Source organism: Gracilinanus agilis, chromosome 1 (assembly GCF_016433145.1).
Source record: "Gracilinanus agilis isolate LMUSP501 chromosome 1, AgileGrace, whole genome shotgun sequence".
NCBI lineage: Eukaryota > Metazoa > Chordata > Mammalia > Didelphimorphia > Didelphidae > Gracilinanus > Gracilinanus agilis.
The window spans coordinates 293,027,810-293,044,025 of record NC_058130.1 but is presented as its reverse complement, the minus strand read 5'-3'; the positions used below and the strand labels follow the sequence as shown (position 1 = coordinate 293,044,025).

The 16,216-nt window shown below is 35.7% G+C and overlaps 1 protein-coding gene across 1 annotated transcript in view; it reads right to left on the bottom strand.

The window, feature by feature from the left end:
* TMEM232 (transmembrane protein 232) overlaps positions 1 to 16,216 on the bottom strand; it is a 217,906-nt gene that overhangs the window by 146,963 nt on the left and 54,727 nt on the right. Inside the window, exons 5-6 of the mRNA XM_044657626.1 lie at positions 15,833 to 15,932; positions 2,061 to 2,221 (exon numbers count right to left, since the gene is read on the bottom strand). Coding sequence (XP_044513561.1) covers positions 2,061 to 2,221; positions 15,833 to 15,932 — 261 coding nt within the window. The remainder of the gene's footprint in view (positions 1 to 2,060; positions 2,222 to 15,832; positions 15,933 to 16,216) is intronic.

The following is a 16,216-nucleotide window of genomic DNA, read 5'->3' as shown; positions in this document are numbered from 1 at the left end:
AGATCAACATCTCACACCCTACACTAAGATAAATTCAGAATGGGTGAATGACTTGAATATAAAGAGGGAAACTATAAATAAGTTAAGTGAACACAGAATACTATACTTATCAGATCTCTGGGAAAGGAAAGACTTTAAAACCAAGCAAGAGTTAGAGAAAATTACAAAATGTAAATTAAATGGTTTTGATTATATTAAACTAAAAAGTTTTTGTACAAACAAAAACAATGTAGTCAAAATCAGAAGGGAAACAACAAATTGGGAAAAAATCTTTATAACGAAAAACTCTGACAGGGGTCTAATTACTCAAATATACAAGGAGTTAAATCAATTGTATAAAAAATCAAGCCATTCCCCAATTGATAAATGGGCAAGAGACATGAATAGGTAATTTTCAGGTAAAGAAATCAAAAGCACATGAGCAAATGCTCTAAATCTCTAATAATTAGAGAAATGCAAATCAAAACAACTCTGAGGTATCACCTCACACCTAGCAGATTGGCTAAAATGAAAGAAGGGGAGAGTAATGAATGCTGGAGGAGTGGATGTGACAAAATTGGGACATTAATGCATTGTTGGTGGAGTTGTGAACTGATCCAACCATTCTGACTGGCAATTTGGAACTATGCTCAAAGGGCTATAAAAGACTGCCTGCCCTTTGATCCAGCTATACCATTGTTGGGTTTGTACCCCAAAGAGACCATAGATAAACAGACTTGTATGAAAATATTTATAGCTGTGCTTTTTGTGGTGGCATAAAACTGGAAAAGGAGGGTATGCCCTTCAATTGGGGAATGGCTGAACAAATGATGGTATATGCTGGTGATGGAATACTATTGTGCTCAAAGGAATAATAAACTGGAGAAGTTCCATGTGAGCTGGAAGGACCTCCAGGAACTGATGCAGAGCAATAGGAGCAGAGCCAGAAGAACATTGTACACAGAGACTGATATACTGTGGTAAAATTGAATGTAATGGACTTCTGTACCAGCAGCAATACAAAGACCCAGGACAATTCTGAGGGATTTATGGTAAAGAACGCTACCCACATCCAGAGGAAGGACTGCAGGAGAGGAAACATATAAGAAAAACAGCTGCTTGAATGCATGTGTTGGGGTGGACATGATTGAGGATGTGTACTCGAAACTACCACACCAATGCAACTACCAACAATTTAAAAATAGGTCTTCATCAAGTTCACATGATAAAACCATTGGAAATGTGTGTTGGCCATGAGTGGAGGGAAAGCGGGCGATGAAGGGGAAAGTAGGAGCATGAATCATGTAACCATGTTAAAATGAATATTAATAAATGTTTAAAATTTAAAAAAAAAACAACTAATTGAAAAATAGATCAATGAGAGATCATTTAACAACCAATGGACAATCTAAATACAATGAAATAAAAGACGTCTAGATATTATGTTTCAAGAAATCATGGCAGGGAAATTGCCCTGGTCTTTTAGAAGTGAAAATAGAAACTTCCTAAAAGAAACCACAAAATGAAAATTTCCAAAAGTGTTATTGCTAAAATCCAAAGCTTCCAAATCAAATAGGTTATACACCTACTGTGCACCAAGTCAGAACTCATGCTTGTCCTTGCTCATGGGACTCAAAGGCTAATAAACTGAATGCTTGCATGTTTCTGGATAATAAACTGCCTTATTTGTTATCCTTGAATGCTTATGTTTCTTCTCAGTATCTCAACCCATGGCCTCCACACAAAGATAAGTGGAACACCAACTGTGGATAGCCTTTATAAGCCTAGGTCTTTACATTTGTAATAAAAGTGCTTAGAGTAGTGCTTAATGCATTAAGCTCTTAACAAGTTTTGTTCATTCTTTCATTCGTCATTATGTCACCAGTAACTATATTAATTATTCAGCTAAAGAAATTCTAGAAAATATACACATTATCTTTATTTTGGATCACTATATAATAATAGCTATGCTGTTTATCCCTTAATAGACCAATGGAAAACTGTCTTTAAAAATCCTTACTAAAAATCAAGCATGTTTTTAAAATCATAATAATATTCTGTTTCATTAGATATTTACCCACCAAGTCAGGATAACCCAGATCCTTCTCCTTTGTAATAGAGATTTCAGGTGCTTCAGGCAGCTTTTTTGGATTGCATATGATTTCACCAGTCTTCCTTATAAAATTCGTACTTAAAAGTATGTTGGGATACTTGTAGTAGGTGAATTCACAAAAATTAAGTGCTATTGTATAAAAAAACCATGTATAAAACATCATTATTATTTTATATTTAATTATATCTTCCTTTTACTTATTTTACTATATTTAATTTTAGTACTTAAAATTTGAAAGAACCATAGCATTTTCAATTAATATTTAGAAAACTATTTTTGAATCTTTGTGATAATATAATAATGCAATGAAAATAAGTCAAAAGTAATGCAGCTAGTTCATTATGACTAAATGGCAAGTTAAATATAGTTATTACTCAATAATGTATGAAGGCAACCAATTAATAATTAATGAAGGCAATAATTAATAATAAGTAATAGATACATGAAGACACATATAAAATATTATATATATTATTATATGACTGACAAACCCAATCCAGTTTTTTTTAATCCCTGAGGGCAGGGATATATAAGAAGAGAATACTTAACAGAAACAAGACAGATGGTGTAGAGGTGAAGCAAACTACTGAATAAATTGAAATGAAGTAAGCAGTGTGACTGAGGCTACTCAAGATCTGGCAACCCAGACGAACTTACCTATTGGCCAGCGGGCATCAGGGCAGAATTACCCCTTAGGTAGGTAAGGAAGCTGGCTTAGAGATAGCGTAGAAATAATATAGTTGGGGCTCCCCAAGATATTGTTATATAAAACAAAGAAGAGGATAACAGATTTGGACTGGTGGGAGGTAAAGCCATTCTAATTCAGTAAACATTTGTCAAGTTCCCATCATGTGCAAAAGGACCTACAGGGTGTTTCCTCACCTGTAGCTCCCTATTCATTGAAATCACAGACACACAGACACACAGACACACACACACACACACACACACACACACACACACACATACACACTAAACCAGGCATTGTTAGTCCTCCTTGATTACTAACCTTATCTACCCAATCATTTGCTAAATCGTTTTATTCCTGCTTTTGTAACATTTCTCACATATATTTTTTTCTCACTATTCACAAAGCCATCCTCTTAATCTAGGCCCCCATCACCTGGATTATTGCAATAGCCTCAAGAATGGTCTTTTCCCTCCCCAATCCATCTTCCCCTCGTAATTCAAAGCTTTTTGCAACCTTCATACAATCTACCTTTTCAGGTTTACTAGAAATTCCTTACTTTCCTGCAGTCCTATCCTAATTGGCTTTCTTGCAGTTCCCCACATAGCACACTGCATCTCCTGCCCTCATGTCTTATATGCATTCTCTACCCCTCCTTGTTTCCATATCTTAGAATCTCTTGCTTTCCTCAAGACTCAGCTCAAGGACAATCTTCTATATGAAGACACTTCATATGCCCCTGGATCCTGATGCCCTACCTCCCAAAACTAATTTGTATTCATTTCGTATATATTCTATATGTATTTATTTAAGGGTGGGGATCAATAGTCAATCATCTAGTCTCCCCAACCCTTTTAAAGTATTAGCAAGGAGTTATATATGCTGAGAACTTAGATGGTAGCTCAGTTGGCCCAAATCCTCCAAACACATAAAAATAGAAAATAAAGCATCTTAAAAACAAACGAAAGTGCCTCTCAATGGAGTGAGAGGGGAGAGTAGCCTAATGAATGCTGCTTTGAGGTGATCTTGCAGAGTACAAACTGGCCCAAAGCTCCTCCATAAGGCCTGAGGCAAGAAGGTAGCCAGGAAAGAAGCAGCCTTGCTCACTGCCAAGTGGTCTGAAACAATGAAATAGCAGACAGGGAGCAGCCCAAGACTAGACTTGTATGCTTCCATGTGGCCTGAGGTAACAAACACTCAGAATAGAGGAACAGTCCAACACAGTAGACTATAAGGAAACTGAAAGCAGAGAGAGCAGAATACAGTTGAAAATATTGCTGTAAGTCTCCCCATAATAAGGAAGCCAGTCCACTCTTTGAAAGTGCACACTGAGAGATTCAAAGATAGCTGGACTTACCCAAGTACCAGAGAAGGCTACACTGCAAGCTTAGAACAGTTCTCCCCCCTCCTGTCTCCCCCAGAAATGGAGCAGAATCTCAACAGATAGAAAAGGTAATGAAGGTAGAAAAAAGTAATATCTGGAAAAATGAGTAAAAAGCAAAGAAAAAACCTAATCTGAGCTTAGTTTAGTGCCTGGGAAGATCAAAATATAATCTCAGAAGAGGACAACAATATATCAAAGATAAATGAAAAAGAAAAATAGGCCCCAAAAGACCTCTTGAAAGAACTTGAAAAGAAGTTAAAAGATGAAATATTAAAATAAATAATAGAAGATTCAACAACTTGGAAACTATAATTGGCCAAATAGAAATGGAGGCCAAAATAAAAACACTGAAGAAAACAATTTCCTAAAGATTAGGATGGACAAATGGAAAGAGAAATACAAAAGCTCAAGGAAGAAAATAACTCCCTAAAATTAGAATTGAATAAATGAGAGCTAATGACTCCATAAGACATCAAGAAACAATAAGGCAGAATCAAAACAATCAAAAAATAGAAAATCTAAAATACCTTACTAGAAAAATAACTGACCTAGAAAATAGATGCAGAAGAGATAATTTAAGTCATAAAAATACCTGAAAGCTATAATTTTCAAAAAAAGCCTAGAAACATGTTATAAGAAATCATTAGGGTATTCTCAAATAAGAAGGGAAAATAGAAATTGAAAGAATCCTCTGATCACCTCCTGAAAGAAACAATAATATAAAATATCTTCAAATGTATCCTTCCAGAATTAGATGAATCCAAAAAAAGAATAAAGAAAAAAAGAAGTTAAGCGAATAAATAAAACTTTAGAAAAGTCAGATATTATAGACCTCCCAAAAAAGTAAATAGGAACAGAAAAGAATGTACCCTTTTTTCAGCAATACATGGAACCTTCACCAAAACTGATCATATTAATAAGGCACAAAAATCTCACAACCAAATGTAGAAAAGCAGGTAGAGTAAATGCATTCTTTTTAGAACATAATACAATATAAATTACCTTTGATAATGAATAGCAGAAAGAAATATTAAAAATTGACTCATTATTAATAAATTATTACTAATCTTATCAAAGTAATGAATGGTCCAAAGAACAAAATCATAGAAACAATAAATTCATTAAAGAAAACATAATAAGGAGATAACATACCAAAATTTATGGGATACAGCCAAAACTATACTTATGAAGAAATTTATAACTCCATCTAAAATAGATACATCTAAAAATCTACATATCTTCCATCTAAATCTTACATATAAAAGAGCAGATCAATGAACTGGGCATGCAACTTAAAAATACTTAAACAAATTAAAAATCCCCAATTCAGAAATTCTGAAAATCAAAGGAGAGATAAGTAAAAATAGAAAGTAAGAAAACCACTGAACTAATAAATTAGACAAAGAGCATAATTTATGAAAAATTTAATAAAAAAGATAAAACCATCGGCTAATTTGATTCAAAAAAGGAAAGAAGAAAACCAAATTACCAGTATCAAAAATGAAAAAGATGAAATCACAATCAATGAAGAAGAATTATTGGGAATTATTTTGTCTAATTATTTCTCAAAAAATCTGGCAACCTTAGAGAAAAAGATGAATATTTATAAAAGCATAAGCTTCCCAGATTAACAAAAGAGGAAACAGAATGACCCCATCACAGAACAAAAATCAGTTAAACGTCAAAAATTTTCCTAAAATAAAAGTCCCAGGATCAGATAGATTCACAAAAGTCAGACCCAAATAACTGGGAAAAATATTAATTGCTTATGAATAGGCCAAGCCAATATAATAAAATGACAGTCTTGCCTAAATTGATTTACTTATTCAATGCCATAATAATCAAATTACCCAAAAATTATTTCCTAGAACTAGAAAAAATAACAAACTTTATATTAGAAAAAAAGTCAAAAATATCAGAGAATCAATGAAAAAAAAATCAAAAAAGGAGGCCTAGTCATACTAGATCTCAAACAATATTATGACAATAATAATGCTATGACAATATAACCAATCTGATACTGGTTAAGAAGAATAGTAAATCAATGGAATAGCTTATGAAATCAAATGTTAACAAGATAACTCTGCTACTATAACCAGGTGAGAATATCTCTACGGAATCAAGCAAGTAAACAAAAAAATCAATCAAAGGCATTAGAGTAGAGGCAAAAAGTCTTTGGTAAATTTAGGATGAAGTGGAATCTGTTGTAAAGAAAGTATATTGTTAGTTGAAGAAATCTGGCCATTGCCTGTGAAGGTTGCATAAAACAATCAACTGGTTTGAATTTGCAAAAGTATAAAGGAGAAAGTGGTTCAAAAGAACCTAAAAGGGGATCACTTAAGAAAGGAGGAAGAAGCTGATGATGAAGAGGGTTCCGGGTTAAGATGGCAGCAGAGTAAAAAGCAACTGCTTGTATAGGACTCCTCAAGAAGACATAAAAAGAAATCCAGAGGAAAGAAGGGACCCCACAACAGGGCGCAGCATTGAAGGTATGTGGAAACGGGGCATTTCCATGCTATAAAGGAGTGAAACAGCTCCCACAAAAACACGAGTGGAGGAACCTCCTCCCCCACCCCACACCACCTAAAGTGCCAAAGCCAGCTCATGGGAGTCGGAGCAGGTTTGGAGTACCCATTGGGTCATTGGCAGCTCACTAGGCTTGTTCCTGGGAGCAGCAAGACTTTGGACCCCCCCGGGAGGCTGAGGAACTCATGGACTCTGAGCACAGACCCTGAGCCTAGACCCTGAGCCCAGGCGCAGGCAAAGGGGCTGACACAGGCCCAGGCTGAGGCAAGGATTAAAGCGAGGACTGGGGCGCAGACGAAGGGGCTGATTCTGAGTGCAGGAGCAGACCTTGAGTGGGGACCCACTGCAGAGAGGTGCTTGACTGCAGAAGCAGCTCCCTGAGACTGTTAAAGGAGCTTCAGGCAGAAGAACGTGCAAGGAGACCACCAGGAGGCTTATCCCAAAACAACTAGACCTGAGACCTCAGGAGTTTAAAGAGCACAGATAGATCCTGGGCGTGAGCATAAAGCTGAGAGGGCACTCAGCTTACAATGGCAAGCCAAAATCATCATGAAAACCAGAAGAGAAAAATGAAGAAGAAAAAACCTATAACACTTGACAACTTTTACAAAGAAAAAATCCAGCCAACAGAGGAAAAAACTTAGGAGAACACACAAGTAACCATATCCAAACCTTCCCAAAACAATGAAAACGGGTCACAAGGTCTTGAAGAGTTCAAATTGGGGATCAGAGGCAAGTAAATCAAAGACCAGAAATGACCAGATTAAAAAGGAAAACCAGTCTCTAAAGGCTAGAATTGGGCAATTAGAAAAAGATGCCCCCAAATCAAAAGAATTAATAAGCAAATTGGAGACCAAAATCAAACAGCTGGAAAACAGGTCAGACCAAACTGAAAAGGAAAATCAAAAGCTTATAGCAGAAAACCAGTCTCTAAAGACAAGAATTGGGCAAGTAGAAGCTAATGATCTATCAAGACAGCAAGAACAAATAAAACAAAGTCAAATGACTGATAAAATACAAGGAAACATGAAATATCTCAATGAGAAACTGAGAGATCAAGAAAACAGGTCTAGAAGAGACAATCTGAGAATCATTGGTCTTCCTGAAAAACCAGAAATTAATAGAAATTTGGACTCCATACTTCAAGAAATTATTCAGCAAAATTGCCCTGAAATTCTACAACAAGAGGGCAATATAGACAGTGAAAGGATCCATAGATCACCCTCTACAATAGATCCTGAAAAGACAACCCCCAGGAATATAATAGCCAAATTCAAGAGCTTCCAACTAAAAGAAAAAAATTTTACAAGAAGCGAGAAAGAGACAATTCAGATATCAAAGAGCACCAATTAGGATCACACAGGATCTGGCAGCCTCCACACTAAAAGACTGCAAGGCTTCGAATATGATATTCAGAAAGGCAAGAGAACTGGGTTTACAACCAAGGATCACCTACCCATCAAAACTGATTATATTCTTCCAGGGAAAGTTTGGGCATTCAACAAGACAGAAAATTTCCAAGCTTTTGCACAGAAAAGACCAGGACTAAATGGAAAGTTCGATATCCCAACCACAAAAATCAAGAGAAACATGAAAAGGTAAATAAGAAACAGAAGGGAAAGTACTGTAGCTCTTTTTGTGGTGGCAAAGAATTAGAAATTGAAGGGCTGTCTTATCAGTTGGGGAATGGCTGAAGAAGTTGTGGTATATGATTATAGTGGAATACTATTGTGCTATCAGAAATGATGATCAGGATGATTTTAGAAAAAACTGTAAAGATTTACATGAACTAATTTAAAGTGAAATGAGCAGAACCATTAAGAACAGTGCAAACTCAGTAACAGCAATATTTTTTGATGAACAACCATGAATAACCTAATTATTGGTACTCCTATGTGGGGAAATGTTATGTATAATTCTCTGTAGAGAACTCTGTTCACCATTATAGCATCCACTATTATAATAATTAGAAGAATTATTCCTAGAGAGGGGTTGGAATACTAAATGGTCTAAGATAATATGGGTGGGAAGAAAAGAGGGGGATGAATAGTAGAGGACACAAAGAGAATCATGAAGGAATGAGAAAAATAGTATATTCTATTACACACAAAGAGGGCATTGGAAGGGGAAGGGATGAATACTATTATAAGAAGGAGAGGAAGAGAGCACTAAGAGGTAACATTTATACCTTACTCTCAGTGTAATTAACCCTGAGAGGGAAGAATAGTTATATCTATTGGGATATAAAACTCTATCTAACCCTACTGAGAAAGTTAGAAGGGATAAAACAAGGGGAGCAGGGGAGTGGGGAGGTCAAAAAAGGGAGGGGAGAAGAAGGGGGAGAGAATTCAATAGGCCTTTAAAAATAAAAAGACGGGAATAATAAGGGAGGGGGTAGAAAGGGAAGTTAATCAAGGGAGGGGAAAATGGATACTGGCTTAAAGCAAACCACTGGTTTAAAAGGAAATAGGTTAAGAAGAAGGGGTAGGAATAGGGGAGGATAAGAAAATGTCATAGAATGCACAACTGATAATTATAACTCTGAATGTGAATGGGATGAATTCGCTCATAAAATGGAAGCAAATAGCAGAGTGGATTAGAAACCAAAATCCTACAATATGTTGTCTACAAGAAACACATATGAGGCAGGTGGACATACACAAGCTTAAGATTCAGGGCTTGAGCAAAATATTTTGGGCATCAAATGAGAAAAAGAAGGCTGGAGTGGCTATTGTGATTTCTGACAAAGCCAAAGTAAAAATAGATATAATTAAAAAAGACAGGGAAGGTCATTACATCCTGATTAAAGGCAGTATAAACAATGAGGAAATAACACCGCTCAATATGTATGCACCAAGTGGTATAGCATCCAAATTCATAAAGGAGAAACTGGCAGAGCTAAAGAAGGAAATAGATAGTAAAACCACACCAGTGGGAGATGTAAATATTCCTCTTTCAGATCTAGATAAATCAAACCAAAAAATAAATAAGAAAGAGGTAAGAGATGTGAATGAAGTCTTAGAAAAATTAGATTTAATTGATATGTGGAGAAAAATAAATAGGGACAAGAAGGAATACACCTTCTTTTCAGCAGCACATGGTACATTCACAAAGATTGACCATGTAATAGGGCATAGAATCATTGCAAACAAATGCAAAAGAGTAGAAATAATAAATGTAACTTTCTCAGATCATAATGCAATAAAATTATAATTAGTAAGGGCAACTGGACAGGCAAATCAAAAACTAATTAGAAATTAAATAATATGATCCTCTAAAACCAGCTAGTCAAAGAAGAAATCATAGAAACAATCAACAATTTCATTGAAGAGAATGACAATGATGAGACATCCTACCAATCTCTGTGAGATGCAACCAAGGCAGTACTCAGGGGGAAATTTATATCCTTGAGTGCATATATTAAAAAACTAGGGAGGGCAGAGATTAATGAATTGGGCAAGCAACTTAAAAAATTAGAAAGCAAGCAAATTAAAAATCCCCAGATGAAAACTAAATTAGAAATATTAAAAATCAAGGGAGAAATTAATAAAATTGGAAGTAAAAGAACTATTGAATTAATAAATAAGACTAGAAGCTGGTATTTTGAAAAAACAGATAAAATAGACAAAGTACTGGTCAATCTAATAAAAAAAGGAAAGAAGAAAACCAAATTGACAGTATCAAAGATGAAAAGGGAGACCTCATCTCTAATGAAGGGGAAATTAAGGCAATCATTAAAAACTATTTCGCCCAATTATGTGGTAATGAATATAGCAATCTAAGAGATATGGATGAATATTTACAAAAATACAAATTGCCTAGATTAAGAGCAGAAGAAATAGAATACCTAAATCATCCCATATCAGAAAAAGGAATTAAACAAGCTATCAAAGAACTCCCTAAGAAAAAAAACCTCCAGGGCCTGATAGAATTGTGAATTCTATCAGACATTCAAAGAGCAATTAATCCTAATTCTACACAAATTATTTTATATAATATGCAAAGAAGGAGTCCTACCAAATTCCTTTTATGACACATATATGGTACTGATTCCAAAGCCAGGGAGATCAAAAACAGAGAAAGAAAACTACAGACCAATCTCCCTAATGAACATAGATGGAAAAATCCTAAATAGAATACTAGCAAAGAGACTCCAGCAAGTAATCAAGAGGATCATCCAACATGATCAGGTGGGATTTATACCAGGAATGCAAGGATGGTTCAACATTAGGAACACCATCCACATATCAACAAACAAACAAAAATCACATGATTATCTCAATAGATGCTGAAAAAGCTTTTGACAAAATACAGCACCCATTCCTATTGAAAACACTGGAAAGTATAGGAATAGAAGGTCCTTTCCCAAAAACAATAAACAGTATATACCTAAAACCATCAACAAGCATCATATGCAATGGGGATAAGTTAGAAGCCTTTCCAATAAGATCAGGAGTAAAACAAGGATGCCCATTATCTCCTCTATTATTTAACATTGTCCTAGAAACACTAGCAGTAGCAATTAGAGAAGAAAAAGAAATTGAGGGTATTAAAATAGGCAATGAGGAGACTAAGCTATCACTCTTTGTAGATGATATGATGGTCTACTTAAAAAATCCTAGAGAATCAACTAAGAAGCTTGTAGAAATAATCAACAACTTTAGCAAAGTTGCAGGATACAAAATAAATGCACATAAATCATCAGCATTTCTATATATTTCCAACACATTAGAGCAGCAAGAGGTAGACAGAGAAACACCATTTAAAATCACCCTCGATAATATAAAATACTTAGGAATCTATCTACCAAAACAAACACAGGATTGGGGGCAGCTGGGTAGCTCAGTGAATTGAGAACCAGGCCTAGAGACAGGAGGTCCTAGGTTCAAATCTGGCCTCAGACACTTCCTAGCTGTGTGACCCTGGGCAAGTCACTTGACCCCCATTGCCTACCCTTACCATTCTTCTGCCTTGAAGCCAATACATAGTATTGACTCCAAGATGGAAGGTAAGGGTTTAAAAAAAACACACAGGAATTATACGAAAACAACTAAAAAACACTTTCCAAACGATTAAAACTAGATCTAAACAATTGGAAAAACATTGACTGCTCATGGGTAGGACGAGCTAACATCATAAAAATGACCATACTACCCAAATTAATTTACCTATTTAGTGCCATACCTATCAAACTACCAAAAAACTTTTTCACTGAATTAGGAAAAACTATAACAAAGTTCATTTGGAATAACAAAAGAAGAAGAATATCAAGGGAAATAATGAAAAAAAAATGTGAAGGAAGGAGGCCTAGCAGTACCAGATATTAAACTATACTATAAAGCAGCAGTCATCAAAACAATATGGTACTGGCTAAGAGACAGAAGGGAGGATCAGTGGAATAGACTTGGGGTAAGTGACGTTAGCATGACAGTACATGATAAACCCAAAGAGCCCAATTTTTGGGACAAAAATCCACTATTTGACAAAAACTGTTGGGAAATTTGGAAAACAATATGGGAAAGTTTAGGTTTAGATCAACATCTCACACCCTACACCAAGGTAAATTCAGAATGGGTGAATGACTTGAATATAAAGAGGGAAACTATAAATAAGTTAAGTGAACACAGAATAGTATACTTGTCAGATCTCTGGGAAAGGAAAGATTTTAAAACCAAGCAAGAGTTAGAGAAAACTAAAAAGCTTTTGTGCAAACCAAAACAATGTAGCCAAGATCAGAAGGGAAACAAACTGGGAAAAAATCTTCATAACAAAAAACTCTGACAAGGGTCTAATTACTCAAATATATAAGCAGTTAAATCAATTGTATAAAAAATCAAGCCATTCCCCAATTGATAAATGGGCAAGAGACATGAATAGGCAATTTTCTGGTAAAGAAATTGAAACTATCAATAACCACATGAGAAACCGTTCTAAATCTCTAATAATTAGAGAAATGCAAATCAAAACAACTCTGAGGTATCACCTCACACCTAGCAGAATGGCTAAAATGAAAGAAGGGGAGAGTAATGAATGCTGGAGGGGATGTGGCAAAATTGGGACATTAATGCTTTGCTGGTGGAGCTGTGAACTGATCCAACCATTCTGGCTGGCAATTTGGAACTATAAAAAAAGCTATAAAAGAATGCCTGCCCTTTGATCCAGCTATACCATTGTTGGGATTGTACCCCAAAGAGATCATAGATAAACAGACTTGCACGAAAATATTTATAGCTGTGCTTTTTGTGGTGGCAAAAAACTGGAAAATGAGGGCATGCCCTTCAATTGGGGAATGGCTGAACAAATTGTGGTATATGCTGGTGATGGAATACTATTGTGCTCAAAGGAATAATAAACTGGAGGAATTCCATGTGAATTGGAAAGACCTCCAGGAATTGATGCAGAGTGAAAGGAGCAGAGCCAGAAGAACACTGTATTCAGAGACTGATATACTGTGGTAAAATAGAATGTAATAGACTTCTGTACTAGCAGCAATGCAATGAGCCAGGACAATTCTGAGGGATTTATGGAAACGAACGCCACCCACATTCAGAGGAAGAACAGCAGGAGAAGAAACACAGAAGAAAATCAACTGCTTGAATACATGGGTTGATGAGGACATGATTGGGGATCGAATGTACCACACCAATGCAACTATCGACAATTTAGAAATAGGTCTTGATTAATGACACATGTTAAAACCAGTGGAAATGCATATTGGCCATGGGAGGGGGGAAGTCGGGGGGTGAAGGGGAAAGTAAGAGCATAAATCATGTAACCATGTTAACTGTTCTAAAATATAAATATTAATAAATGTTTAAAATAAAAAAAGAAAAGAGGAAGAAGCAAGCTTCAGTCTTCTCTACTTCTCTTTGAATGGAAAATGACCTTGGAAACTTGTAAAGTCAGAGGATTTGAACTTTTTCATCGTCATCCTAGGAGAATATCTGGAAAATGAGTGGCTGACAGCAGTGTCTGTATCTGAAACCAAGGACAAACTAGACACACTAAGAAAGGATAATTTCAAAATTCTATGAAACCCAGAAGAAAAGATTCAGCATGCCTAAGGGGCACTTCATGAAAATGCCATCCTCATGAAGGGAAGCAAAGGACTTCCAGCAAATAAGATCTGTCTTGCATTCTTTAAACTTGAGCTTAATTTCTCCTGGGCTTTGCATAAATTTACAGGAGGATGTGCCATAGGCTTTACAAAAAAATCAATTGATAATCATGGTGGAAAGTTCACAAATCATATCATTAAGATTATCTAAAAATCTCTAGATTATCCCTGGAGTTCTGAGGGTAGATGAAGCAGTGTTGATCTGAGGACCTAATCTACTACTCAAAATGTGGGTTAAAAGAATAAGTGGTATGTACTACACATATATTTTCATATTGTCTTCATATAGAGAATACAATCTCTATGGGAGCAGCAAATATTTCTTTTTGGTCTTTGCCTAGGACCAGTACTAGCACAGTGTCTAACACATAGTAGACACTTAAATTCTTGTTGATTGATTGATTGCATTAGGCACTAGGGAAATACATACACACACCATACATATACGTGCACACACACATATTTTTATATATGTTTATAAAAAGTCCCTGCCCTGCTGGAGATAACAACAAGTAGACAGATAAGTATATATAGGTATATAGTGTAATGCAAGGTGACTAAAAGAAACTTTTTGCTTCTGTAATTTCTAATGGTCACAAAAAGTCAGTTAAACATCTTAGAATGTTCAGAAAGTCAGTTAGAACTTAAAGCGATAAATAGAGGTGAAGTTCCAACTGACAAGGCTTTTGCCTTCTGGCTTTTGCTGTGGCTGGAGGCTTTTGCTTTGGCCTTTTGGCTTTGGCCTAATTGCTTCGGCCTTGGCCTGTGCTTATTTTGTTTTGGGGAAATTTGGACCTATCTCATTTCTCTGGACCTCTCCATGATCTCCCATCTCCATCCCTCCCCTTCCCTGATTTTCCTTTGGGTTCTGGTTGGAAGGGAGGGCTTGGTGATTTAACATTGTGAGTTTTAGTTTCTTTAGATAATTAGAGTATCCTCAAATAAGTTACCCCTAGGTTTGATAGACTTTTCTTAAAAGGCAGTCAAATCTTCCTGACTGGGTGAGACAGGCTCTCTCAGTCTAAACCTCTCCGTGACCCATCCCCCACTATCACCCTCTCCCTAGCAGCAGTTAGAAAATCCTAAATCCCTCTTCCCTTCTGACTAATTCTGGTATTAATAAATCCCCTTGTTACCTATTCAAACCCTCTGGTGAATCATTGTGTTGAAAATTAAGACAAGGGTTCAAGAGGAAGGAATCATTTTCTTTTATTTCTTGAAAACTCAGGTATCCATCTTGACAGGAAGTACCCACCTTCAAGACTTCCTCCAGCCATCAGTTTGACTGGCAGGGAGGGGCCCTCTCGACTCCTCCCTCAAGAGAGTTTGAAACTAACAAGAAAACCTCTCCAGCCAAACCTAAACGTTTCTTACTGGCCCTCATTATCTCTCTGTATCCTCTGTCTCAAGCCTCTGGGAATAAACCTGTTTGAGCTGCCCTCTCCTACATACCCCATTTCCTTTATCTCCTATATGCCTTCCCATACCTTTATTCCTCCTCCAATCACCTTATAATCACCAATACCCCCTTTTGACCCTACTCAGATTACTATATTTACTTATTTTTTTTTATAATAGGTTGGGTTTTTTTAAAATAATTTCAAGAAGGAAAAAATACTAACAACCTGGAGGTGAGAGTCAGAAAAGGCCTTTTGGAGGAGGAGATAACCATAGTTGACAGCATATAGAAGGGTTTGTTGTGCCTGCAAACCTCAAGGGAAGCATTCCTATTGGGCTTTCCTTTCCTCAGGGGAATTCTTTAAAACAAATTAGAGACCTTAAGAAGTAAAGATGAGAGAGAAGTACAAGTACCTTGTCTTGACATTTTCATTCATTCCCACATTCCTAAAAAAAGTTTCATTTCTTTATGTTTTAATTTAAATATTTTCAATAAAATGCCTTATATTAGTTCTAATAAATCAATTTCCCCCTACGTAAACAAATATAGTTCAATAAAATTATGGTGGTTTTATTAGTATGTAATATAAAACCATTTTAACTTTAGTATGTAAAAAGAGATTCTACCATATAAATATGGTTGAAGTCTAAACAAGTGTTCTTCAAAACCTTCCAGATTACCATGTAGGTGATAAACAAACAGCCGTAGAAATATCAAAAATCCAATCTGTAAGGAAAAAAACACACTATGAAAATGTAAACATATATATCATTTAGATAATTCAAAAAGTAGATTGTTTCAACAATGAGATTCTTTTTATGATGAGAACACTTATTCAGTCAAAATTATTTTTCAGTACATATTAGACTATTTTTTTTGAAAAGCAGGAAAACAATTTCCCTTTTTATTTTTTAAAAATTAATTTCTTTGTTGGTTACATCAAATTCCCAAGTATCTCCTTTCCACACCCCTTATACACACAGAGACACACACACACATATATATATATA